Source organism: Sinocyclocheilus rhinocerous, unplaced genomic scaffold (assembly GCF_001515625.1).
Source record: "Sinocyclocheilus rhinocerous isolate Xijiao unplaced genomic scaffold, SAMN03320098_v1.1 scaffold1965, whole genome shotgun sequence".
Lineage (NCBI taxonomy): Eukaryota > Metazoa > Chordata > Actinopteri > Cypriniformes > Cyprinidae > Sinocyclocheilus > Sinocyclocheilus rhinocerous.
This window is the reverse complement of record NW_015625577.1, coordinates 655616-677631: the sequence shown is the minus strand read 5'-3', so window position 1 is coordinate 677631 and position 22016 is coordinate 655616. Positions and strand designations below refer to the sequence as shown.

The window sequence follows — 22016 nt, the reverse complement described above, 5'->3', positions numbered from 1 at the left end:
ACACACACACACACACACACACACACACACACACAGACATACACAAGCAATCAGACATAAGGAATAATAAAGTCATAAACAGTTGGGTGGATGGATGTGTACCTTGTAATTTCTGTATCTTCTTGACTTTGATTTCCCCCTCATTCTTCTTGGTCTTATCATCAGGAAGGCTGAAACAAATACAAATATACACTGTTTAAAGGTTTAGGGTAGGTAAGATTTATTAATGTTTTTGAAAGAAATCTCTTATACTGCATTGATTTAACCAAAAATACAGTAAAAACAGTAATACTGTGAAATGTTATTACAATTTTCAGCCATTACTCCAGTCTTCAGTGTCACACAATCCTTCAGAAATCATTCTAATATGCTGATTTGTTGCTCAAGAATCATTTCTGATTATTATCAATGCTGAAAACACTTGGTGGTGACTTTTCTTTTAAAAAAAAAACAGCATTTATTTGATATAGAAATATTTTTTAACATTATACTTTACTACCACTTTTGATCAATTGAATGCATGCTTGCTGAATAAAAGTATTAATTTCTTCAAAAAAATCTCACTTAAGCAAACTTTTAAATGGTAGTGTACAGACTAATAAAACACTCTCTAGGTCTAACACACCTATCAGCAGCCTGTCTCAGCAGTGTCATCCACATGCTCCGTTCCTCACGAGTCTGTGTGTGTATCTCGTACATCTCTGGCCCCACAGAGCAATCGCCACTGATCAGAAATAATCCTCTCTCCTGATTGGCTATTTCCCTCACAATGAGCCTTCGCAAGGGCATCACCGATGGCTTCTGTTCCTGACGACACAATATATTTAAAACTGAATACATATTTTGGTTTCTTAAGTGCACAAACACTTGCGCAGGGACAGAAAAAACACTATATAATGTATATATTTCTGTACCAATGCGGCAAAGACAAACTTCTGCTCTTTCTCCTGAAGGAAAGCCAAAACATCTGTGAGGAGCACCGCAAGAACATCTGTAAAAGAGAGAAAGAGACACTAGGAATGGAATTAAATAATACATTAATGACAAAAAAATAGAAACACACATGGCAGTAGGACATCTCAGTCTGCCAGAGGTGGTCCTACAGGTCAGCGCTGAAGAGTGTGTGAGAGTTCGGTGTGTTTTCTGCAGGTCCTGCTTGCTGAAGATCTCTCTGTTCTTCAGGCGGGTACAGCTCTTGTTGTCTAGGCGACTTATGATATCTTGTAGTTTCTTTGCGCGCTCGTAATCTCCCACACATCGCTCCACCTCCTCTATCACCCCCCGAAGACCCTCCATTGCCACTGCAATATCATAGCGCTCAGCACTGCCATCTACAGGAGTGACAGCACAGCACAGGATAAGAGTGAACACTCCGATCTCTCTGTACATAATTATGAAATATATCAGCTTGCACAATTTTTTTTTAATAATACATTTTCATATGTATATTTTACTTTCATTATATTTTACTTTACACGAATGACCAGTTAAATATGAATAAAAATTGTTTAAATTTATATTTTATATAGTACGTGACATAAATAATGATAATTATTAATCATTTATATTATTTATTTTTATATGTATTTATATATTTATATATTATATTTATATATTATTAATAATAATAATGTTCACGATAATATATTAAAATAAATATTTATTCATATTTAACTGAACATTCAGTTTAACAAGTTCTGCAAAGATGGATTTACCATCAGTGTGTTGGAGTCATATATAATAATTATTATTAATTTCATTATTAAATAATTAATATTATTAATATTTATTGATATAATTAAAATTATTAAGAATGTATTATTATTATCAATAATTATTTATTTAATTAATTAAATTAATTAATGTAATAATTTAATTAATGTGTTAATTATCTGAATTAATTGACATTAATAATACCAATGTAAATTATATTATAGTATATTCATTGAAAAGTAACATTTAGTCATATTTAACTGATCTTCAATAGCAATTTACCAACTTCTACAAAAACAGATTTACCATCAGTGTGTTGAAGGAGTCTCTCTATCAGGAATTCTGGGATTTCACGTCGTTTTATGACAGAGTTAGTACTCTGCTGCTGTAGAGGCAACAAATATGGTAATTGACATAAAAATGTTGTATATGTTTGTATGCGTTAAATCAACTTACTCTGAGAAATAATTGTAGTTTCCTGTTGCTTTGTAGTAGTTGCTTATAAATTTTCAGTGCTTCTGGATATCGACTGCAGAAATCCCCGTACAATTCTATCATCTGAGAAGCATTTCGGCCTGCAAACTACATACACAATGATGTTAATGAACCTAAGGTAAGAGTTGAACTTGTTCAGCCATAATATGTAAACTGATCAACTTCAAGTCTTCAGATGTTTAGGTTGTCACATGCCTGTTGACACAGAATATCACCAATTTGTCTTATGATGTAGTTCTTGTGCATTCCTGGGGGAACAGACACGTGCTGTCTGGTCTCCATGTCTATAAGAAAGTTTTTGTGCAAAGCTAAGAGCTCATCCAACCTGGGGAAAATCTGAGCGATCACATCCTGCTCTAGCTGCACTTCCTCCAACAGTCCCCGCCTCAAAACATCAGCCATAACAGAGAGAGTCTGGATGTGGTGAAATTCTGTCTGCATCAGCTCTGTGACAAACACATCACTAACCAATCAAATTATGCTAAAACTACAGCATCCAAACTTTTTTAAACAACAGTGTATCATGAATGATCAAAAAACATATCAACAATCTAAAACGGGCTTTGCAATCACTGACCATAGATGATCTCCTGTCTCTTGACCACCTCTCTGTCCAATGTCCTACTGAATTCAGTGTCCACGACAGCGCTGCAAGATTCAGCAGAGTAGTCAAATGATATGAGCTGAAGAATCAGTAGAATCTGGCAAAGAGATAGTAAAAGTTAATTAGGGTATGCGTGATTTGGAAAAACTATAGTTCAGTCAAAAATCATGTTATTTACATGACGCCACTGGTTCCAATCATCACTGATTGACAAAAAATAAAAATAAAAAATAAAGAAAAATATTTGAATAATGAAAGCTTTTTCATTATTTTTTTAGCTCAACAGCAGGGTTATGAACCTAAACCCATTTCATTTCATTACTTGAAATAAAATATAAAAAACTAAAAGAAATATTATAAAATACAAAATAAATGTATAAAATATAAAATACAAATACATTTAACATACTATTTATACATTTATTCAATTGAATGAATTTAATTTATTTAATATATTGATCTAAATTTATTCATATAAATATATTTCATTTACTCCTATAAATGTATTTGATATCAGCTATCAGTTTTATATCAGATAGTTTCAGCTTAAACTTTCTGTTAAAGTTCAAGTTAGAATTTATACAAAAATTGATCAAAACAATATAGACATATTAATAAAACTACTGAAAATGACAAAAGACATCAAAATTACTAAAACTTTACAGTTAAAAGGAAAAGGGAAAATATAACAACTATTTTTTATATTTTAATATAATATAAATATAATATATAATATAATATAATTTACTTTTTAATTAAGTAAAATTGAATAAAAACTATAATTAGGGTGGCCATATGTGCCGTTCATACGGAACACGTCCCGGTCAGGATTTTAATATTGCCTAAAATATCCAGGTTTTGGCTGTTTGCACTGTGCAGGTCGATCGTTGTGTGACATTCATGAGCGCTATAGAGAGTCCCGGCCAGGATTTTAATATTGCCTAAAATATCCAGGTTTTGGCTGTTTGCACTGTGCAGGTCGATCGTTGTGTGACATTCATGAGAGCTATAGAGAGCAGAGCAGACGGCTCCTTATGCTTTCGAATCGCTCTCGCACCTACTTTGGTGTCTTTTTTTGATCGGTGCACAGTGACGCTTCAAGTCAAACAAACGAACAAACACGTGCGCATATTTGCATCACTTTGATCGTTCCCTGTAGATCTCACCTTCTCACGCGCAGCCACACGATTGGTCGATTATGTACAATACCTGCATGTTATTGGTCAAACTGCTTTGGATGTTTTAGGCAATATTAAAATCCTGGCCGGGACGTGTTCCGTATGAATGGTGCATATGGCCTGATACTCAGTTCCCATTTAATTTTATTGTATGGAAAAATCGGGCAGAAAATTCTGCACCTTTTGATCTCCACACAAGAAAGTAAGTCATACAGGTTTGGAGTGACTGGGTGAACTCACTGGAGTTTGGGTTTCCAGAAGAACAACCAATAAAAGACTTGCTTTTCCGTAGAGTGAAATCATGGCCACACCCCTCACTGTTACTCCGCTTTCTGATACACAAACATACAAAGCATCTCAAAATGTAAACATTAGTGACATACACACAAATTAAGTTTATGGAAGAGATAAACAAACCTGTGTGACATGGTGTTGCTGTCGTTGACCAGAGACAGAGATGGAGAACTCTGACTTGACGAGTCTGTTCATGAAATATACATCATCACATGAGCGCTACATGACATGGTTGGTTGGTTACAATATAATGTCAGAATATCATGATTGTCTCTCTCACATAGTAATATTGAAGAGTCAGCGCTTTTTAGAAGTGCCTGATGAGGATTCTGTGGGTTATGGAAATAAATGCAATCGCATATCATAATTTCAAGCGCACTTGTAAGTGAAGTGTCATATGTTTAACACACAAAGACAAACAATCACCTTTACACACAGAGGTGCAGAATCACAGCAGGTCTTATGAATGATCATGGAGCAGTCTGGACAGGAAATGACATCATAAAGCCAGTCTATTTACATTTATTTCACATTTTTATATATGTAAAAATATATGACTGTCCAAGAAACACACTTACATGTGCATTGCTGTGGTTCATCACTGTCAGCTCCCTCACAGACATTACAAGCTGCTTCAACAGGCTGCTGTGGTGAGCAGAGCTGGTGCAAAGCTGAGGAAACCTCTGCATTTACCTGTGAACAAACACATATTACAGCATGCTTCCTCAGGATATATTGTCTAATTATAGAAATCACCATCAATCATGCCATATTTGATGACAGTGGCAGACAGGAAGTTAAAAAAAGAATTACTGAATATTGTTTTTCACTGAGATATGCAAATGCAAATTCACACATTTTTTTAACAAAATTGTTTTGTAACATTGTAAATACATGTTTTACACAGCCAGGCTAAATGGAAATACTGAAAATATATACTGAATAAAACATTGAACATATATTGAAAAAATTGAAAATATATTTTGTACTATAAAATGTACTATACACATACTTCATACACAATAAAAAAACATTTCCTATATATTTTATATACACTTTATCCTATATTATCTATTTTTGGTTTCTTATAATTTATTGATTTAAAAATACACAACACAAATGGCAAATTATATATGTAATTTTTCCCCAAAATTTTCCTGATATGTTGTGAACATTTCTGCATATAAAATACATTCAAAACACATCAAAGGTTTTATTTTGAGACTTCTATTTATTTAGCTTAAGTCTGATGCACAGGACAGGAAGTCTCTTTTACTGTCTTTCTCTTACCTTGTTTTATTTTGGTGCTCCTGAGAAAGCTAAGTGTTCGACTCACTTTATATTTCTCTGTCTCACTTTTGTATGTAGGGATAAACTTCTCTTTCTCTTCTTCCTCTGACTTGTGGTTACACCACATACTAGGAATTTGGAAATAAATAGTAAACAAATACCGTCTGATCTCTGCGGATGTTTCTTCATCACTGAAGGGGAACGGCTCTAGAAACATAAAAAACAAACATCCTTGCAAACTAGCACACATTATTTTGTGCACATCTCAATCTGTCTTGAATACACTAATGCAGATACACACAGGGGGAAAAAAACAGTCGAACACACCGTCCTGTGGACTACAGATGGGTAATTTGTCTCGGACTGGAGAGACTTGTTCAGATGCCGTAGAGTCTGATTCAAACTCCAAAAATTCAAAAGATTCCTGAGGATAAATTGACTAATGTAAAAAAGATTTTTCTTGTTACATATTGCATGACAAATGTTGAATGCATAATAATTCTAGATACTTTATGAATAAATCTTCACCTCACCTGATCCTCACCAGCCTGCACAGTGTTGATGCTGTTTGTTATGGTCACACTGGAGTCGGTGAGTGAACTGGTTGTTGAATCAGTATGAGTTGTATGAGTCCATCTACTAAAACACAAGAATGAATTTTGAAATCAAGATACAAAAGCATGCAGCATTAGATATTAGATTAGATAGTCAACATTTTAACAGTTATTAGAGGTTTAGGGAGAGTCCTAATACACTTTCTGTATGTCTATTGGTTGACCAACTGTGGGAAATGTCAAGAACATTCTTCATTATTAGTCTAGCCATTTCATTTTCCCTTCTAACAAAAATAAGTGTAGAAACTTTCAACTTTATTTAAAAAGTTATTTATTATTGGGAGTCTTATGAATGGTTCAAAAGTTGCCCCAGACAACTAGCACCTAATAGACCTTTTTCGACTTTTGTCAGTAGACAAAAAACATAGGCCTATGTATTTTGAACACTTAATGTACTTTTGAAAGCACATTAACAATATAATTACAGAAGCCAAATAACTGAATTGATGTAAAGATAAACATTTACCAGAGTCGTCAGATGATAAAAGTTCCTCATCTTCATCCTGACTGGAATTGGTAAACCACACCTAAAAAAAAGCAAGACTAAAAATGAGAAATGAAACAAGAATGAAATAATAACAGTAATGTTCAAATTTTACAACAAACAGTAAAGCTATCCAACGACACTTTCCACAAAGTGTTAGCGAAGCAGCAGGATGCGTTGACACTTGCTACAACGTTACATTTTATCTGACAATATTTCAGCAATCAGGTCGCATGTCCCATGTGCTCTTTCAGATTTCCAGCCCAAAAGCTCACAAAAACCCGCCCAAAACTTTAACTGTCAAAATAATGTTATAGAATTGCATGATTTTCAATGTCAGCAGTCAGAATAATCCAGTTTAAATGCACAAAGTGCCTAATATAAGTGATAGGAAAAAGCAACGTAGCCTAATTAGCAGGTATTTCACACTCGTTCATGCGCACACCATGACAGTCAACTCAAAACGGTGTCATTCATTGATACTTAATTATAATCCGACCATTAAAAAAATAACAACAACAATAATGCGCTTACCTTCGTGTCGCTCTATAATTTTACACAGAACTAGAGGAAGCCTCTTGTTAATTTCATATTGTAGAACATAATACAGAACTTTGCACAGTCAAAACTAATCAAGTCTAGCAGTTTTCAAGGATTTATCAATCTGGACGTTTAAAATATAAAAGGCATGATCGTATAAACCGACATATTTAAGCTGAGCCCTCGTGATAAGTGCGGCTGTCGACGTTTACATCAGCACCAGCGCCAGCGCCTCTGCAGTGTGTGTGTGTGTGTGTGTGTGTATGTAGTAACGTTATGGTGACTGATTGGATGCAGTATATATACTTGGGCTTGTTTTGTTAAACAATTAGCCAATGCAATTTATATGTTTGAAAACCGCCAAACTGACCCCAAACCAGCCCAAATTTTGTTCACCCGCCCAAGCCAATTTTTACCCGCACAATCAAATAGTCTTAACTTTGATAAAGAATATCTCTTTGGTTTTGAGACTTTAGTCTTTGCAACTTCAGGGATCTTATCTATGCACAATCAGCTTGTAACACTCCAAAGAGAAAGGAAAACTTGAAATCGCATCATATGACCCCTTTAATGAATTAGTTTAATCATAAGAACTCGGTTCTTTTACATGAGCAGTTCTCAAAATGGACGGTCCGTCTGAATGATTCGATTTGTTTACACAGTGAATCGTTTTGAGTGGTTTCGCTATTCTGTCTGAATCATTTTAAGTTCACTCGAGTCACGACTCATTGAACTTCAGTACCATCTTTTATGAGGGTCCTAATTTGTAAACGCTTCGTGTATATCTTTTGGTCGACTTACTATTGATGTTTAAGGGAAATGTCGAGAACATTCTTCATTATTGGTGTAGTTATTTCATGTTTTCGTTCCAAAACAAAAATAAGAAAGGTTCATGATTCTATCTGAATTATACTAAATCGTCTGGAGCGGTTTCTCGCTCATTATTTTTTTCCTGTGTAACTAGCTAATTTCTGAAAAGACTAGCTGTCATCTAGCATGTCTAATTTTTCTGTAGAGATTAGAACTTTTGGTAGCTAAATATTTCAGTCTGTCACAGCGACTTACATTGTGAAGCAGAGAGTATGGTGATCCATAATAAAAGGGGGAAAATGTGAGAGAAAAAAGAGAAAGTTGCCATCACTACTATACATTCATCAGGTACTTGAACTAGATAATATTCAGTCAGCCTTATGAATGTAATTGTCATAATCAAAGGAGAAACATTAACCTGAGTATGAAAACAGAGTGTTGCTTTCAGCTCTTCTCTCTGTATCCACTCTCAGAGCTTTGATCTGGGATTGTATAAAACACAGATAAAAAAAATTCTTTATCTTCTTCTTGAAAGTAAATTCAGTACTGAACTGACTCCAATCCAAAGAATTTAAATTCATTAAATTTTATTTTTATGTATAGTTAATAAGTAATATCTGTGTGACCTTGAACCTCTATTATCTGACCTTGTTTAGCAGAGCAGAGTCCTTCACACACTCTCGCAGCAGTAACATGGATGACTGTAAGGTTTGTGTAGTAGGACAGGACTCGGATACACACACAGACAGAGACAGCATCCCAGAGGCGTGGCTAAACCTGAGGAGGTGGGATTTACCCGCCCACACTTGTGACACGCCCACCAGGGGCGTGGCTAATGGGTTAGGAGGCCTGCAAGAGAAAGTGTAAAAGAGAAATAGTTACTTGTGTTGCTTAAGAAATCTATATTAAGCTTTTTAAATCCATTCAATAGCTTTGTGTGAGAAACAAACAAGTTATTTTGTTAAAATGAAAGAATAATGACATACATTTCTGTCTTTTTGTCACAGATAGTTGTCATTTAGCTTTAGAAGATATATATTAAACATAGCACATGGTTTAATGCAAACACATCAATGGGTACAAAGATCTACTAATTTAATCCTCCTGTTGTATTGTACACCTGTACAACTTTTGTGTTGTGGGCCAAAATGACCCCCATTAATTTCCATGCAATTTGTCAAAACACTATGGAAAGAACTAAAGATTCATGTAAAAAAAAAAACTAAAAAACAACAACAGATAACCTTGTAGCTTGTTCAGAAACAAAAACATAATATACTGTATAGGAATTATGAACTTCTATTGTGTTAAAAAATAGTTGCACCCTTTGTGTTAGGGGTCATTTTGACCTGAATATTTTTATGTTTAAAATTAGCTGCACAGATCCAAAATAAAAAAAGATCCTTTATTATTTAGTTTTTTAATGATTACTTGACTGTTTGCATACTGGGGTGTAAAATAACTAAAACAAAGTGTAAACCGTATGGAATATTATTTGTACAGGAATAAGGATACTTTACTGCTTGAAGATTTTTATCAGTGTGTGCTGATTGGTCTGTTGGGCCAGCTGAAGGGGCGTGTCCCTATCCTGATTGGCTGAGCGGATAGTCATCAGGGCGCCAGATTGACAGAGAAGAAACTCAGAGACACTCACAAAGCCCAGACGCACACACAGAATCTCGTTCGTTCTATCTGTCTATTCGTGCAAACAGAAAAGAATGTAAATGTATCGTCGTAGTTAACTAAAAACGCTAAAAACACAACACAGAAGTTGTTTTAGTAAGAGGGTGTCTGCCAATATATATATATTTTTTCAATCAGCGCCATCTTTTGGACAGCACGATCCTTAGAAAAGTTTGTTTTTTAAATCAACTTTTCAATCAACATTTGTCCACAAGAGGCCGCCAGCAGGTACATTTATCACACTATTCCTCTTTGTCAGGCAAAGGCCGAACGAGAAATGTAAGGTTTCAAAAGGATTTTATCATGTTCTCTTGCTTTGCTCACTCATAAAACTTTCACGTGGAAAAAAAGCGTTATTCAGTATTTCCATTGCATATGTAAATATATAGGCCTACATAAAATATGAGCAGTAAAAACGTTCGTTATCATGGAAAGAAGTCAGAAGTCAGAAAGAGCTTTATTACCAAGCATGTTTACACACACACAAGGAATTTAACTTGACGACAGGAGCTTCTAGTGTAGCAAGAAGCTGCAAAGTAGGCGACAAACGTTAAAATGAATATGCAAATACGGCCTATACATATAAAGGCATGTAATATACACATAAAAGTAAAATGTTCAACAGCAATGTTTAGCTTTTGCTCAGTGGACTGGAGAAGAAAGCTGTGGCAGTGCAGTGCATGCTGGGACTGAAAGAAGTCTTTGAGCTGTGAACTTTCCCCCACTTATCCAAACTACTCAGTCCCAGAAAACCTGCAGTCTGAGACTGCTACATATGCTGACCTCAATACTGCACACTCACACACACACACACACACACACACTCACACTAATGCAAACAAACACACATACACACACATGCTCTGTTTCTGTTTACTTCTATACCCTACACCAGCCCCATGACCCCCCTTCTCACATTCTCTGTCTTCAGGTCCTCCATATCTGAGTGGGCTGCAGGATAGTTTGGGAAAAAGTGAACAGAGGTTTGCAAAGATTCCTGAGGGATCTAAAATCACATGCAGGGGCTTAAACATTCCTGGCCTTTTATTCACAGAGAAATGAACTCTTGCTCTCCCTCTCTCTCTCTCTCTCTCTCTCTCTTTATAACCCTACTGCATTCTCATACCAAACTCTACATCTTCTATACCTATTATATTCAGTACTCATAAAACTCCCTCTCTGCCGCCTTCAGTTTTTTTTTCTTATGTTTAAGGAAGCCAGATTTCCAGGATTTTTTCTGCGGTCGTTCCCCTGCTTGTTTTCAAAACCCTTGCACAATCGTATCACTCACATAATTCCTAATCCTGTGACATGTTTAAAGAATCTAAATAAAAAGTTATGTAAAATATTTACACTAAGCACTGGGATTAGGAATTGCACTGTAAACATTCCGTGCGACATATTTGTATCCATCCGGCTCTCCCTGGACGGTTCCCTTCTGTGTAGCCTGTGCATGGAATTTAGGACACCCTCTGATCAATGGATTTTTGAAGTGAATGTATTGTCTTTGTTATCACAAGAAGTGACCTTTTACAAGTTGCACTCAGCAGAAAACAGCAGTGTGAGCTCACTGAGGTAAACAAACAATTCAGGGTCATTCTATGGGTGTTATATATAAAATACAAACAAAAATATGAAAAAAATATATAATTTCATATTATATGTTGAGAATGATATAATATGGAATATTATCAATAATTTATTTCATACATATATAAAATACAAAATACAACCAAAAAACAAAAACCTACAAAAATATTGTATTACATATTTTGAGAATAATATGGAATATTAATAAAGAATTTATATTATTATATTATATATGTACTACATATACACACTTATACTATATATAAAATACAAAAATATGCAAAATATATTATATTATATTGAGAGTAATATAATAGATAATTCATATTGTTATATTAAACAATATTAATTATGATAATATATAATTTTATTTATATTATATATGTGATTATAATATTTTATATTTCTTTCATACATATATCAAATACAAAATACAACCAAAAAACAAAAACCTACAAAAATATTGTATTACATATTTTGAGAATAATATGGAATATTAATAAAGAATTTATATTATTATATATATATTATATATATGTACTACATATACACACTTATACTATATATAAAACACAAAAATATGCAAAATATATTATATTATATTGAGAGTAATATAATAGATAATTCATATTGTTATATTAAACAATATTAATTATGATAATATATAATTTTATTTATATTATATATGTGATTATAATATTTTATATTTGTTTAAATTATTTTATATGAAAATATATTTTACAAAGTGAATCTTTGTATTTTGTGTAGTGAACAACTGATTTGTGAGTTAGTATTTGTAGATTCAATGTCAGTTTATTGTAATATCAAGTCATTACATTTGGATAACATAATTACATAAAAGACTATAGAATACCCTTAAAGGGACTTTGATTATATGTAATTTATATATATGTAATGTAATTTAATAAACACTCTTGTTTGGTTTCATAAAATGAGACTTAAAATGTTCTGCAAATGTCAAATTAAAAGATAAACAGAAAGACTGTAAATGATCTTAGCGACATTAATCAAACATCAAAAGGACAAATCAAAGGTGCTCTAGGACACACAAAAGGGTGAGAAAAGGGAGGTGTTATATTTGATTGAGGAGTTTGATTTTGTATTTAAATGGATTTAGTTTGATTTAATCAAACTATATTTAGGTGTTGTCAAAGTAAGTTTACACAAGGCTTTCACAGCTGAAATGCTTGTTTGACAGGCTCTCCCACTGTTTCTATATCTAAACATGTAATGTGCAGAAAAGACTTACAGATCTTTCATCTGATAAAAAAAGACACTGAGTCAGTCTGTCTGGGTGAGTAGGCTACTGGAAAGTTAGGCCAACTTAATGGCTTAATATAATATAGGCAGGGGCACGTTCACATGCATATAACTTTTGTGGAAATGTGCTTGAATGGAATGGAAATGGGCTTCACAGCATGTGTCCTTTGGCAGCAAACGAACCATTGCTAGAATACAGGCTGATACACCCTCACAAACACACAAAGGTGGCTTCCTAAACAGCCCTTCACAGAATAGGAGGAAATGGGTGGCAGTCCTGCTGCAGGATTACATCCGTTTTAAAGCACCGCACACACACCACAATATCTGTATTACATCAAATAACTAAAATTGTCAAGCTATTTACATTAATGATAAACCTAGTCTGTGTGCATTAGTCATAACTGAACAAACAAAGATGCAATTGTTTAAAAAAGGTTTCAGATATAGATTTTGTGGGCAATCTGAGCTGAAACTAAAGCTACAATAAGGTTCCATTAGTTAAAATCAATTAATATATTAACTAACATGAACAAACAATGAACAATACATTTATTACAGTATTTATTAATCTTTGTTAATGAAAATACAGTTGTTCATTTTTAGTTCGTTAATTCACAGTGCATTACCTAATGTTAACAAGCACAACTTTTCATTTTAATAATGCATTAGTAAATGTTGAAATTAACATTACTTAAGATTAATAAATGCTGTAGTAGTATTGTTCATTCATGTTAACTAAAGTAGTTAACTAATGATGAACCTTATTGTAACGTGTTATCAATAATGGTGAAACTAAAATATAAATAAAAAATGTAGTACTTGAAATGAAATCAAATATAATTTTATTGTGGCTAAATACATTCTTCATTTTTTTTTTAGCTAAACTTGAAGAACTAAAATAACAAATTTTAATAAAACCGAACCAACAAAATAAAATCCTCAAGAAATATATAGACATATTTAAAGAAAAAATGAAACAAAGAAAAATGACAAAAACACAAGAAAATTAATAAAACTAACTAACATTAAAATGAAAATAGAAAAAGTAATTCAAAATATTAACAAAAACTATTGTATATCAATGGCGCTAAAATAACACTGGAGTTTTCTGCAGATTTATCTGTGAACAGATGTGTGTGTTACGGTTGTAAAATGTGTGCAAAATCCACTGGCATGATTTCTAAGTGTGTTGCATAAAACTAGATTGTCTCAGGAAGTTCACACCAGCACCATTTAGCCATTGCTAGGATACAACATTGTGACCTCATGGATGATCCATCAGCACTCTGATTGGCTGATTCTCTCTCTCCTGATGACATCATGTTGTTGCCAGGTGAAATTGAACTCTGGTGGCAGGGAAGAAAAAAGACAACTTGTCAGTTTGGGTTTCTTTTTCAACCAAGATCCATATGGATATTCTAGGCTTAAGGGTTTAATGTTTAAGGATCACCTCGGAATTTGCTGACTAAATGCTACAGCGCTGCTAACATGTCCTGTATGTTGTCCTGTCACGCTTTTAGAAGAGAAACTCCTTAACTTTAGGCGGAAACTTGAAGTTGAGTGACATTTTGCAATCCATATTAACAGCAGAACATCACAGCATGAACAAGTTTATGTAGGCCGGCATTCATTTCATCTGAACTCTTCAACATCAATCTGAGATCATAGGAATGTTTTAGTAGCACCCCGTGGGCCGCCTTTGTGAACCCATGGACCAAAGTCCTGCGGGGTTTGGCTCCTGTCCACACCGTCTGATGGTCATTCCGCTCAGTCAGCATTTCCCAGCTCTATTCAAGGCTCCTGTTTGCATGCACTGTAAAAAGACAATTGCCGAGTCGAGACAATGACTGTTTGAACAGCCATGCTTATTTTTCCTAGAAAATAAAGCAGTAAATGCATTATCGAAAGAGAGCAAATATTTTTCAGAAGCAGTTTAGCAAAAATATAGAGATAGTGAAATCTAATCAGACGTCTTGGTGCAATACACTGTTTTATTAGAGGTTATATGAGCCATTGACCGCAGCACAAACATTTCATTGGGAGCTGTTAAGTCATAAAACATTCACCCCCTGTCTGCATATATAAGAACCGAAAAATTTAACACTGTACATGAAAAATTATACAAGGCCCTTCACAGAGAGTCTTAAAATTTTTGATATGTAAGTGGGAGGAACATGTCTGGACAAGAGAGAAAAACTTGGAGGGGGGAGTGGCTCGTGAAGAGAATACCATTTAGAAGTATGATTCTTTTAGCGAATTGGTTCTTTCGGACTGTTCAGTGAACCGATTCTTTTGAGTCGCCTCTCAAAGTGTTTCCGTACGATTTCGTTTTTCATTTTGCATTTCTGTATCTAGTCAGCTAATTTTGAGACATTTTAAACAAAACAATAATGAATTTGTGATATATTTGTGATGTTTATATTTATAATAATGTTATAAATAGGCCTATATAGGCTACTAATGTTTTGTTACTTTTGTTGCAATATAATAGAAAATAGTAACATTATTAATTATTGGTGAGGTTAATATTAGTTATTCTCGATATTGATAACAATATTTTTTCCATCTTACAGGGTTACCCCCATAGACTGCGAAAAACAGGTTACCCCTAAACGAAGTCATCAGTTGAGTGATTCACAAATCGGTTCACAAGAGCGATTCACTCGGGAGTCGGATAGAAAGAGGCCAGCTGAGGGGGCGTGTAGCGCACGTTCATGCAGAAGTTGGACACTTGGAGAGCTTTGCGCACTGCGAAGGGAGACACGAAGGGCTACGGAGGAGTCTTCAGTCCTCCTTCAGGTCTTGATCGTCCTTAAAGGAGCTGGCAGCGGACATGCCCAGACCAGTACACCGTCACTGAGACCGGGATTCAGCTCTTCGCCTGGTTTAAGCTTGCCAGAATGAACGGAACCGCAGACATCTGCAACCACTGCCGGAACATGATCAGAGAAAAGGTAACGTTATTCTCCGTGTTTATGCATCCAGAGTGTTATTCTGTAACAGTTTGGGCTTATTTCAGTCACATGTGTTTCTTAAATATGCCTTTGATCCTGATGCTGATCTTGGTGCGTTTGGTTTATAATGTATTGAATGGGTTGTGCATAAGTGTCAGACATTTCTGTATCTCTAGCGACCAAGAGAGGTTTATTTAGTCACCTATATTACTTTATTTCTTCAAACTAACTAATGCATATTTGTATGTTTCCTAAAAAAAAAACTGGTAGATAATTGGATTAATACTTAAAACCTGACTACACATATAGCCTATATATATCATACATAAATGTTTTCCAGCAAGTGTAGGCCTATATATATATAGCTAAGCATGTGTAGGTTATGTAGGGCCTATGCGTGTCTATCTATCTATCTATCTATCTATATCTATCTATCACACACAGATACACACACACACACACACACATATAAATATATATATATATACACACATCCTCATGATAACCTATTTTGTAAAATCCTACTATATTAAATTCTAAAACAATAAAGAGTTCTATCTATCTATCTATCTATCTATCTATCTATCTATCTATCTATCTATTGATTTTTGTGACATAATGACAGGTTTATATAGTTTAACGACAAGCATTTCATCACCCTTTGATTGTATCAGAGGCTGACAAACTTAGTGGCCTACTCATCTCATCTGAAATCCTGCTGTCATCCCTCTCTCTTTTCTTTGGCTAGAAGATGTTATTTTTAGCTGTCATTAATCATGTTGAACACATGTGACCTACTTCTGCTCTGCACATCTTCCTCTCACATACACCCTGCCAAAAGTTGTTGTAAATCAAACTGGACTTTAATACTGAAACACGAGCTGGCATTCATCAGATCGAACTGTTGGCTGAAGGCTTGCGATCTCTTTGTTTGCTCTTCATGTCTGTAACTGCAGCCGGGAGCAAATACTGCGAGTTATCCTGTGGCTGTATGCAAACCTTTATTTTGAGTGCCTGACACAATATGTGTGTGTGTGTGTGTTTGGATAAAGCCTGTTATATGAGAATGGTTTGGGGGATTTGTGGTCAGTTTGTCATGTCGACAGGGTTCTTTATTACTCGTTTCACTGGTTGTGATAACTCTCATTAGCATGTAAGCTACTCTCTTCTCACCTGTTCCTCTCCCTAGTTGGAATCATCCAGTTCAAACTCTTCTCTGTCCTGCCTTGACCTGCAGAAAAATTATGCTATTCATAATTAGAGTCAAATTATTTCCAATTAGAACACAAAGAACATTTTATTCTCTAGTTCTTAACACCATTCATGCATTGGTGCATTAAAGGAATATTTCACCTAAAATTAAACATATTATTGTTTCACTTACTGTTGACGCAATGAGCAGCCATTTTGGATTCTAAAGTCAGGGTTCGCAGTTCCTCGAAGTTTCTGAATCAGAACTCCGACTGGGAACTCTGAATTTCGTGTATAAATGGAATACACCATTATCTGCCGAGAAGAAACGTTGTTTGGTGTCTCAATTAAACCCCAAGGTGCATCCCCATCGCATACTTATGCACTAGTCTATGTTGTTTTGTAGTATAAATAGTGTAAGTAGAGTGTTCACACTGAAAATTCCAAAAAGAAAAAGTACACATAAATAACCGAAAAAATAAAGTTTGGAATGTAACACTTCATGCACACAACTGCCGAGGCTTTAATTACGTAGTGGAGGGGAGGGGCTATCATACGAATGACAAAATAACCTTATATAATTCATACACAACACGGTTGAGTACATAGTGCATAAGTATCAAATGCATAAATCAAAATCAAATCAAAACAAATTGGCAAGTTTTTGAATTTTGGTTTGCACTTCTGTAACCAAATCTGTATTTAATTTCCCATGTAACACATACGCCATGTTCACACCCCGGCTAAACACAATCTGGCTTAGCCTGCTAAAGTAGCCATGCCCCCAAACTCTTGCTATTGGTTGAGCTGGAAAGAGATTGACGGAACTGAGTGGACCGCATTTAAATGATTTGAGGTTCCTTGGAGGCTCAATATTTCTATCATGACAACTCAGATTTTAGCATGGTAATGGATATGACAATGTTAATGTATTTGGTCTTGGCGGAATAGATCCGCTACGCTGCAGAATAGCTGCTGCTGTTGGTTATTGCTGTTGTTGTAGATTATTGCTGCTGCTGCAAAGCAAGTACAGGAAGTTGCTACTGCCAGTACATATGCCGATACAGTGCTGTGAGTATTTAAGACATACTGCTGCTGCACAAATAGCATATACGATAACCTGTAGCAGATCTATGCAGGTGGAGCTGGGGAGGTGGAGGGTTTCAGAGGAACTCTGAAAGCATGTTGCGAAAGGCTCTAGTGAATGCTAACCAGCCATTTAAATGTAAAGCAGTAAGCTCATTGGCTGCATATGCAACATGAACCAATCAGCTTGTGCCAAGTAGTTTAATGCTGTGAATATCATCAGTTTGCGTTAATGACCCATCAGCCTGCGCCATCTAGAGTTTCATGACAGAACTTGGCATTTACACTTTTCTGGGATATAAACCCATGAATGGCATATTTATAGTCAATGAACAATAAACAAAGGTAAGAGAATGTATTTTGACATAAAAATCTTTAACCTTTAACCTTATAAGTGACTCAAGACTCACATAGAGCAAAAATGTTCTCTCTTATCACCCGATACCATACCACCTGTGTTGGTTCATTTTTATTCCTGTTTACTGTCACACGCTTCAGTGAAAAAGCAACAATGGCTTTACTGTGGAATTTGAACAGCAACAAAACTGTGACTTGCTTCGACGCAACCGGTTTTGTATTTCAACATTTTCTTGCTTGAAAGAGAGACTGATAGAAGCCCCATGTAAATTGTGCTGCTGAATTTTGCTGATTCAGCAGCTGACACACTTCCTGTTCCTCCAGCTGCCGTGTTCACTGGCGTGACATAATTGACCAATGAATTGCACTGCCCCATTACCACATAGTGAGTGACCTGTCGGGAACAGCATCAGTGCCTGTACACTGTGTAGTCGTGTTTGAGCAGAGATCTGTGGGTAGGTTTTGCCTTGAGAACTACAAATACTCCAAACCACTAATTGAGTGAGGACGCAAGTGCCGGCCGGGCACATTTGCCACGGTGCCACCAGGCACCTGATCAAGCAAAACTAAAACATGTGCATTCTGCCAGTGTTGCATAATCTTTTATGAGTTTAATGGCATCATTCAAGGGCCACAGACTTTGACGTAATCAAGTGATCACCAGGGGGAGGATCCTCATGAGAGAAACAGTAATGCTGTTGTGTAAGAAAAAAAAAAAAAAAGAAACCCTGAAGAAATTACTTTTAATGTCCTAAAAATGCACGTTTGTTTTTATTTACAATATTTTTTTATTGATTTAGTTGATTTCATGCACAGTCTGTGGCTGTACAATAATTTCACATTAATAGAATTTATTTTATCTGAAATTGAGGTTGAATTTTAAACGCTGTGCTATTGGTTAGAAATTTTGAAATTTTTTGAAAAAATAATCATCTTTGATAAACCCATCCCACACCATTTGTGCTACAGTCATGACTGATACTAAATCATGCAGTGTATTCAGGAACGGTGTTATTTATATATTATTCAAGTATTTTTATATTTGCCCATTTTTATATTTTCAGTTTTCATTTGAGTTTGAATAACACTTTAGTAATTCTTCGTAATTTCTATTTGTTTTGTTTCTAATTTATACTATTTATACAGTATTTATTTCAGTTTATGTTTTAGTAATTTTAGTACTTAAACTTATTTTATTTCAGTTTGTTGCCAAGGCAACATTTCAAATAGTTTTTTTTACTTTACGTTTTTCATGTACAATTTATATTTACTTTTATATTTATATTTTATTTCAGCTTCATTTCCGTTATTTAAATTGTTAAATTGGTTTATTGTAAAACACATTTTGAGTGTCCTGCTGTGAAAATATGAACATTAAGACCTGTCTTTCACTATAAATCATCCTAAATTTAATTTAGCCTTATCCTTGAAGAACTCAAAAGAGTAATCCCCAGTAAACCGCTCCATAATAACCCTTCGTTCTCTCATTACATCCCATTAAAAAACTTCACTGGAGATCAAACCTTATCCTAATCCTCACTGAGACGCTGAATATTTGTTAATATATCTAGATGGAGACTCATTAGTGGCCCAGTGTGCCAGAATGTTATATCACAACTCTCTCACTCTCTGTCTCTCTCTCTGACCCTTCCTCTTTCATATTTTATCCATGAAGTCATTTTATGTTTCAGTCTCTTTCTATCTCTCTTTCTTCAAACTCAGTACGAGTAGGCCTGACGAAACAGACTCATTTATTTAAACTGAGCACAAAGTGGACTTATGTAAGTACTGTATAAGTGCACGTGTGTGCTTTTGTTCTACTCCTACCTTTGCTGTCATGGAGACAAATATTTCTGCACTTTCCCCCAGAACGTAAGACACAATCAGTGTCGTCTTTTTTTCGTCTCTTTAAAACGCACTTACACTTCTCGTCTCTTTGGCTGAAGGCAGAGCGCCAGGTCCTGGAGGGGAAGGAAGCATATAGGATTCCTGGACAGACATTTCGAATCAAAAGCTTGACCGGGCAAAAGCAGAGTGCTGGAACAATAGCATCCTTTAATACATAAAACCAGACGTGTCTAAAGGCGAGAGTACTGTTCAGACACCTCCACTGTAATCCAGAGTCCATTTGAGTGTTGAGAACAGACTTAAGAAGATCAAGGAGTGGCTGTTCAACACTGGAAAAAAATTATTCTACATTTTTTTAAGGTAATTGGTTGCAAAAATTTATTTTAGCTACATTTAAAAAAAATGTTGAAAGTTAGTCAACTAAATTTGTTTATTTAAATGTAGCTAAAATAAATTGATTGCAACCACTTGCCTTAAAAACATTTAGTAAATTCAATGAATAATTTTTTTCAGCGAAGGATTAAAACCACAACCTGAACTTTTATGAAATTACCTGTACATACAGTACAAGCATAAAAACCACCCATATAAAAATGAACAGTGATAAACAAATGAACAATTTTTTTTTGGGTGTAACCATTTGCTGTAGTAGGTTTTTTGTAAGCATGAAACATTTAACCATGAAATCATAGTTACAGTACTATGCTAATTGTAGTGTTTGCATGGCAACGGTGGCAATACTCCAATGTTTGAAATGGAAATATCATATAAAAAAATTGTGCTTTTCTGACAAAATACTATAGTTAATAAAATCATGGTTAGTATAGTTTTCCCTTAAAAGATATATAATATGAAAGGCCTTTGTAAGGCCTTAAGTTTTTGAATTAACAATCAAACTTTTACTTTATTTTACTTTATAAACTTTAACGAGATATAAATGAGCAGATCTGAGAAATAAAGAATTTCTCAGAATTGTGAGATATAAACTCGCAATTGAAAAGTTCAATTCTGAGGAAAATTCTTCTGAGAAAAGAGGTCAGAATTGTGAAATATAAACTTAGAATTGATTGTGAGAAAAAAGTCAGAATTGTGAAGTCAGTCTTTTTTCTCTATTCAGTCTCATTCAGTATTTGTATGTTTATTCATGTGCATAGATGAACATTTATTCATATTCATAGATTACATTTTTTAAAGTTTCTTGTCATTTTTATTCATTGTTATTGAAACGAGCATCTTTAAATCTGGACACTGTCCCAGACTATTTGAGGAAGACGCTGCTTCTATCCATGGACACTCATGCTGCTGTCATGACAACAGAATCGTTACCATGGTTCCGCAGAATGACAGTCTCAAGCATTATCAGTGCTGATAGTATGCCACGTTTTGATTGGCCGGGAGCGGTGATGCGTTTTCAAGGTGCAGGTCACAGCAATGTTTCCGTGTGTGTCAAACAAGTCTGGACGGCAAATCATTGCAGCCTCATTGCAAATACACACAGACTTTACACACGTTAAGCATAGAGAACAAACTAAACCGATTCAATTAGTCTCACATATCCTGTGGTTCTCCCTCTTTCTTATCCATATCTCTTCTCTCTTGCTTTTTGTTGGACTTTGATTATGTAACAAGGCATCTTGTGATGAATAGGCCTGTCGCAATAATCAATATATCGACTTATCGCGCAATATGTGCATGACCTCAATCATTTTTGGTGACGCAATATATCGCCCATTATATTTACTTAAAAATTAATGTCACCATGTTTTGTACATTCCACTTGCGCCTGTGTCTTTTGCAGCTTCTCGTACATAATGTGGTGTAGTTAGTGCTAGTTCAAATAAAAAAAAATGCTTCTACATACAAAGTTTCGTCTGCAGATATGGCCTTGTTTAGGGATCTGTGCCTTTGTGCATACTGGCATCTGACTGCTAAGTAGTGATTGTGTTTTTCAGCAATAGTGTGCACCCTTAATTTACAGAGAAAAGAAGGTCAGGGAAAAAT

General features: G+C 34.8%; 1 protein-coding gene across 1 annotated transcript in view; it reads left to right on the top strand.

Annotated features, from left to right (window-relative positions):
• The first annotated feature begins 15254 nt into the window (after positions 1–15254).
• LOC107752092 (sestrin-3-like) overlaps positions 15255–22016 on the top strand; it is an 18665-nt gene continuing 11903 nt past the window's right edge. The window contains exon 1 of the mRNA XM_016567953.1: positions 15255–15533. Within this exon, the coding sequence (XP_016423439.1) occupies positions 15480–15533 (54 nt within the window). The 5' untranslated portion in view covers positions 15255–15479. The remainder of the gene's footprint in view (positions 15534–22016) is intronic.